Raw genomic sequence first — 7,248 nt, forward strand, 5'->3', positions numbered from 1 at the left:
GTAAGTACCCCTTTATCATTTCATTATAATGCCTTCCACTGACCTTTCCCTCCACTTTCCCTTACAAACTTAATGTTGAGAATGCCAGCACTTAAGTTATTTTCCATTTCAATTATTTTTCTTCAACTTCATATATTGCTGCTGCAGTTGCTGCTGTTTTAGTCTCTCTCTGTCTACATCTCTCCCGCCCCCACCTTCACTCTCAATCTTATTTTCTCTGCCTCTATTTCTCTCCCTCTTACACCTCCGTCTTACAATTTTCTTTCTTTCACCCCTCCCCCTCTTTCTCTCTCTCACAGAAAGACTTCAGGCACTGGCAGTCCAGACAGTGTGTTGAAGACAAGCCTACTTCCAGCCAGCATCCTCTATCCCACCACTTCTTCTACCACCACCACCTCCTCCTCCTCCTGGCAGACAGACTGTTCCTCCTTTAGCACTGAGAATCATCATCGGCGGAAGCAGCTCCCGTCCAACTACAGCAGAGGCCGCCTCACTAGGACAACTTCTTCTCCCGTTTCCCCTCCAATCGAGTTGATCTCTAGAGGTCCAGATGGGCGCTTTGCGCTCCTGCCGTACAGCAATGACGCCTTGAGTTTTCACGGCGAGAAAAGCGGACGGTATGACCAAGCTAGAGTCCGAAGGTCTGTGTCGCTGCACTCGGAGAGGGAAGACAGGAAGCAGCCAGCGTTTGTGCTCTCTGTTGATCTCCCACCTTGCAAACCAGCTAATTCCACAAACCAAATCTGTGGCCTCTCCCAGGGCCCGCCCCATCACCGCCCTTATATCTTGGATCAGAAGGCAAGCTACAATGACTTCAGCAGCCTGTATTCAAACGGTAGTTTGGCCACCATTCCTCATCAAGACAGAGTAATAACGCCCACATTTCCAGTGCTCCCACACATCCGATGCGGCCTAGGTCAGCCGTCTACGACCGCCAGCTCTCTCGTTCTCCAGATGGAGCACGAGCGGGAGCGGGGGAACCTGAGTCGCTGCCTGAAGCTGGCTCACGAGAGGGAGGAGCTGGAGAGGGAGCTCCACAGGTACACGCTGGAGAGAGGCTCCATGAGGGAAATGAAGAGGGACCTGGAGAGCGGAGAGGCTGGCGGTAATGAGCTTGTGTGGGAATATAAGAGCAGCACCTTGCCTCACAGGCACCCCCGGGGCGGCAAGGAGAGCTTTTGTCTGCCTCAGAGCCCTTTCTCTTCATCTTCTGTGCTCTGGGACGCCCGTCCTCTTGTCTCTCCTCTCACTCTGATCCCGGCCAGGACCCGTTTCGAAACGTCGTCGCCTTCGAGTCCATCTTGTTTTAAGTCCGGCGACTATCATCCTGCTCCCTCCTTCACCAAACAGACCCCCCTCCTATCTGAGGAGGCGGGCGGTTATTCCAAAGGCAGATTAAGTCTCCCACATCTCTCCTCAAAGCACCAGAGACATGAAAGCGTAGAGGCAGCACCAGAGGGCTATGATAATTCACCACAATCCACAGTCTTAGAAATGCAAACGAATGATTCATGCTCTGAGGCACGGAGACGGAACAATCTTAGTCATGGCAGCCTTTCAACGTTGTCCTTCCATAGCAGTAAATATACTGAAAGATCTAATTGGGCTGCCGATGGAGTGCCAGACTCTTCCAAAGCGGAGGTAGTGTTCCCCCGGCCCACTGATGAAGACGTGTGTGTTGAGATGAGTGTGGATGAGCCAGAGCTGGAGGCGTGTGTGATGCGGCCTGAGTCAAAGCCCATGCTGCACCACAGAATCGCCTCTCATGTGCAACATGGGCGCTCGCTGACTCGCCAAGGTCGTCGTGAAGACGTGAGCAGGAGCGCAGGCTTTAACTGCCGCAGTCTTGCTTCCGTGGACGACATTATCAGGGCTTCTCCGCACACTCCAGAACCAGAACTCTGCAGATCTGTGATCCAGGGCTCGAAACTCTGGGACTCTAAGCAGCGAAGTCAGAGCCTTGACTCGCGGAGGCGGAGAGAGAGCCGTTTCCTGACTCCTGATGCATGGATAGATTCTCTAAGCCAAGAAAACTGCTCTGTTGCGTCATCCTGTCGTCCAGTCACTCTGTTGTGGGAACCCCAGAGCTCTCCGACCAGGAAGATCTCCAAATCTCCTGCAAATTCTCCTTCTGCTGCCCAAGCTGCCTCCCAATCACCACCCGCGGTGGACGCTTTATCTCTAAGGAGCAGACCAGATAGGCCCGCACCAAATGCTGACGTGCCTTGCAACTATGAGCCAAGAAGAGAGGCGTCCAGCTTTCCCAACGCTGCCAAATGGCCAATCGACTACCGGGAGGCCATGAAAGCGGCACAAGGTTCCTTGGAGGCCATGAAGGAAGCTTCCAGATGCTTAGACAATTACCAAGAGGCGCTAGAAGTGGAGGCAGGGGGCTACGAGGGAGAGTCCGGGAGCAGCTACAGCAGCTACGCCAGCAGCGGCCGAGGCAGCATGGAGCCCGCTAACGGACGCCTGTCGCTGTGTCACCTTTCCCCGACCCTCACCTGCTCACCTGAGACCGTAGAGGAGAGCCAAGAGGACAAGCACAGTCAAATGAAACAGAGCCAAAGGTATTAAGGACATAATGAATGAGGCAAATTATGTTTTATCGAGAAAAAAAATGTGGGAGCTGACATTTGTAGCGCTAGAGGATCCTGTGTGGTCATTAAAAGGCTTTCAAGGTGAGCCTAATATAAACTATCTATTATAATGAATAAAAGGAAGGAAAGAAAGTACAGGGTTTTTTCCGATTCTGATTCACATGCCCGAGTTCATTCCAACAGATTTCTAAGTCAACTTCCAAATCTTATTTTCTTATATTTTTTAAGCTTCGCATAACTAAGTGGGTGTCAAATTATGTTTGAAATAAAAGTTGAGAAATGTCAAAACATTGTAAAAGCAATTAATCCGTGTGAATTGCTCAACAAGCGTAGATAAATTGTGTAAAGCCTCACATTCATTTCATCACTGTTGTGCAAAAGAACACACATTTAATGAAGTAAAGTCTCTTGGTAGAAGAAATATTAGCAAAAATATGCGCTTGATGTATAGTTTAATGGGAGTTTTTTTGACATTCATGCTGTATACATTAATAAGTGCGCCTGTGTCTGCATTAAACAGCCGAACTGTGTTTGTATACTAAGTGATGTTTTGTGACCTCTCCAGGAGAAAGGCCTCAGTCGATGAGAATTATGAGTGGGACGCTGCTGATTTCTGCTCACAGCCTGGAGACCATGACGGTGAGGGGTTTTGCTTTCCTTGTTGATAAGATGCAGCTCATGTTTTGGTATGAAACTAGATAGAATTTGTCTGTTTTTAGAGTCATGAATCAATATAGTACAAAGTGAAACAAAATAATACGCAGGGCGATTGTTGTTAAGTTTATCTCTATTCAGTTCAGTAGACAAATCCTCACCATTTAACCTGTGGGGATGCCATGCTCCCGTCGTGGATGAGGATATTAGTATGGATAACTTCTCTCTAAAGATGGAGAAATAGTCGCTGGACAGGGAGGGCATCGTATTTGGTATATGCCTTCTGTCATGCCTGCTTAGGGCTCACCGTGCCTTCCTTTCAAAGAGAAGATGAGAACTAGAAACACCTTGCGATGGTATCACACCGGCCGCGACACTAAATCAGACCAGATCAGACCCTTCCCTTCCTAACACCTGCTTCTGGCACTCATCTTCAACCTTCATTTTGATCTCAACAGCACACCTGTAAAGTTTTGTGACGCCAAATCGCACCATGGTCGTAAAGTTTTTAGAACCAATTCCTAACCCCTACTTTCGACGCCTTTGCTCAGACCGCACCCATCTTCGAACTCAGCCTTCATTTTGATCTCAACTACACACCTGTAAAGTTTCGTGACGCCAAATTGCGCTAGGGCTAGCATTGGATGCAACGCTATCACAGTGACAAAGTCTGGGGGCCAGTTGCCCCTTCACCACCCCCTTGCTCGGATCACGCCCATCTTTGAACTCTTTATTTTGATCTCAACTACACACCTGTAAAGTTTCGTGACTGCATCTTGCACGGTTGTGACGCCATCGCGATGACAAAATCAGAGACATCAAAGACAGACAGACAGAAATATAAACATCTGGTAAAGTACTTAAAACTACTTCTGTGGTAGTTCCCGCTACAGTCGGTGTCTCCAGGACCTCATTTTACCATAATGACTCACACAGAGACTCACAAGGTGAAAACAATACCAGCCACACAGACTGAAAAGACAAAAACAATACGAGCGGCTGAAAAATATGATTATATAAAAAAGATAAAACTTCTAACAAGCTTGTGGATCTACCCGTTGAGTACAGGGCAGGGATAAATGTCAGTCAACAACTCTGGTATCAGCATTTAGGTTCTGGGTTCGAACGGGTTTTCTCCCACAATCTAAAGAGATGCAGGTTAATATGATTGGCGACGTTAAAAATAACCTGTTATAATATAATAACACATATTATTTGGAGTTTAATGACCACTTTTGATGGCTGGTATAGATGACAGATTATAGTATACATATTCTGTATTTACTATTAAATTTGATATGATTTTATGTGTAGTATAGTGTTCCCTCCTGGCTCAAATGTATATTCAAACCAGTGAGCTGCCAAGTTTTTTTGTTGTTGTGATTTTTATAGAAAAGCTGTAGACTTAAATTCAGCGGCTTGCAGTAGCAGCGTGGTATGCAAAGTAGAGAGCAACATTTAACAGGCCATTACTGGAACACTTAGCAATGTTTAATCTGACCTAGGTGACATTTGTGACTGTGTTTCAAGAACAAATTAAGAGAAAGGTCAGACATGTTTTCACACTTTGGCTCCTCTGAATTAACCTCGCAAGCTAACCTACATTTACACTCAGGAGCCGGTATTTAATATCTAACCCGTAACCTGTGAGTGTTTCATGTCTGTGGGAGTTCAGCACGAAGGAGACAAAACCCACAGGCTGCCGACATCTTATTAAAATAACATCTGCGCTGAAATATCAGGAAACTCACAGATAATTTCTTTCTACCCACAGAACTGCTTCCTTCATTGAATCTACTGAAGCCTGCTCCGCGCTGTAGCCTTCCCAGAATGCAGTGCTCCACCAAGGCACAGAAAAATTGCGCTCAGCTCTCTTTGCTCCTGGGGCATCAAAGCAGCTGCTCTGCTGAGCCAGAACCAGACACCGTGCTGTTCTGACGGCGCCTGCCTTCGGCTCATCTCACCTGGTGTGTCCTTTCACTTATTGACTGGTGTCGCAAGGCGACAAAAAGTGCATGTAGCAGAAAGTGAGCTTTTGTCTGACTCAATCTAATTCCCTCATTCAAACCAAGAAAAGACCTCCACAGCTTGTTAGGGGGTATTCTGCTTGGTCTCTTTGTTAAACTTCACTTAGAAAATAATGGTTTTCAACAACACAGGTCTCAGTGAAAAGTAACGGAGACACAAAATCACCTTTACCCTTATGCAGAGCTTTGAAAGTTTGTTTTGCTTTGTGACTGGCATCATCATCACGCTCTTGGCATTTTCTTTTGAGACAGTCTGCCAATCTGCCAATACCAAAGCTTTTCACCGCGCTGATGGATTCACCACGTTCTCCGTGTGTGGTTTGTTATGCATTCATCATCCAGGGATGACTCAGACCTCAGTCATCATCAAGTGACTGGTTTAGGCTGGGGATGATTATGCTTTTGTATATGATATCATCAATCACCTCTCAGCTTAACAAGAGCTGTTTATGAAATGCCAATAAATAAGGAAGATAAATAGTATATAAAATGGTAAGTTGCTGCACTGTTACTGTTTTGCTTGAGTGTAACACAGTTTCTAAAAGAGTAATTTCCCAAAAGAGATCATTATCTGCTTTTTTTTGCCCTTAAAATACTGTGGATTTTTGGAATATAAAAATCTACTCAGTGTGGATGAAAGCCTTCATTTCCTCTCCAGGCCGTCTCCTTGTTCAGCGAAGTAATACCTCTAATTATGTTGAGTAATTGAAGAGGGTCAAGTCAACTTGTAGGATTTGTCCTTGGTTGTTCTTTATGGACATAAAGGGAGATTATTTATTCTTTTGACTTTCATTTAGCAATTCACTCAACAGGCGTTTTTGGACCGGAAGAACTTTTTCATAGTTCTAAGAATCCTCCTTTTCATTGTGTCCGCACCGCAAGAACAAGGAACGATCGTAGTTCATAGCATGCCATTTTGAGCATAGACTGTATATAAGAAGTAGACGTAGTCACCGTGAAGTCACACATTGGTTTGTGGACTGCCGTTTTGAATCCACGAGTTTGGCATTTTGGCCATCGCCATCTTCGTTTTTGGCCGTCGCAATCTTGTTTTTTTGCAACCAGAAGTGACAAGAGAGGGTGGAGCTAATTACAACTGAACACTGAATAAAAAGTTTTCAGGAGACCAAAAAGAACATAATTAACTTTCATGAACTGAAAACACACTGTGAAAGGGTTAAGGTTGTAGGACGAAAACACCCAGACTGAACAACGCTGTGTTTACAATGTTTACTGAGGTAATAAATCAAGTGAGAAGTAGGGTCATTTTCTCATTTACTTCTATACAATCTGACTTCTTTTTGCAATCAGAGGAGTGGCCCCTGCTATATATGTGCAGGTTTAAGGCACTTCTGCATTGGCTTCAATTTTCAGACCCGGGGTGTAGCCCACTGGTTTTGAAGGGACTTTTTTAGCAGTTCATTGCATCCAACATCAATTTTATATGCGGCATATATCCTGTGTTGTAATATATATTGATATTGGAAAATTGGACACACTAAAAGCTTTGTTCTCGCCTAGCCCAACATCCCAATGTAGATGATTCCTGCTAGTTCTAGGGAACAAAACCAGCAACTTTCCTGGCACAAACCTGCCATCACTGCCCCTAAACCTGCTGGGAGAAACATGCTCATGCCTCTTGCTCTCTTTTCTTCACGAACAACGGAAGAGAAAAGGAAAATTGGGTTTCACTGGCTGCTCTAGCTCAAGGCTTTCACATTAGTCAACCAAATAATTAACTCAGAGCTCCAAAGCGTACCAGAGCATTGTGGGGTATCCATCCTATAATTGAAATTCACTCATAGAGGCTACATTTACTGCAAATCAATGTTTCACTTCTGTAGGACATTTTCATTTTCTGGTGTACACATATTGTACTTCAAGTCCATATGTGATCAAACCCCATGCGCTGCTCTGGGGATTCGTAGTCAGCACTACTTTTTTGCCTACGTTTTTGAAATTGAATC

At 45.3% G+C, this 7,248-nt stretch overlaps 1 protein-coding gene across 3 annotated transcripts in view; it reads left to right on the forward strand.

Annotated features, from left to right (window-relative positions):
* igsf9a (immunoglobulin superfamily, member 9a) overlaps positions 1 to 6,541 on the forward strand; it is a 58,961-nt gene extending 52,420 nt beyond the window's left edge. For 2 of the 3 annotated variants that reach the window (XM_037753542.1, XM_037753541.1), the window contains exons 19-21: positions 300 to 2,570; positions 3,166 to 3,239; positions 5,029 to 6,541. In XM_037753542.1, coding sequence (XP_037609470.1) covers positions 300 to 2,570; positions 3,166 to 3,239; positions 5,029 to 5,192 — 2,509 coding nt within the window. In that variant the 3' untranslated portion in view covers positions 5,193 to 6,541. Of the gene's footprint in view, positions 1 to 299; positions 2,745 to 3,165; positions 3,240 to 5,028 lie in introns of those variants that run through there. The other variant, XM_037753543.1, reaches the window with a different exon arrangement.
* Positions 6,542 to 7,248: the final 707 nt, after the last annotated feature.

Source organism: Sebastes umbrosus, chromosome 19 (assembly GCF_015220745.1).
Source record: "Sebastes umbrosus isolate fSebUmb1 chromosome 19, fSebUmb1.pri, whole genome shotgun sequence".
NCBI lineage: Eukaryota > Metazoa > Chordata > Actinopteri > Perciformes > Sebastidae > Sebastes > Sebastes umbrosus.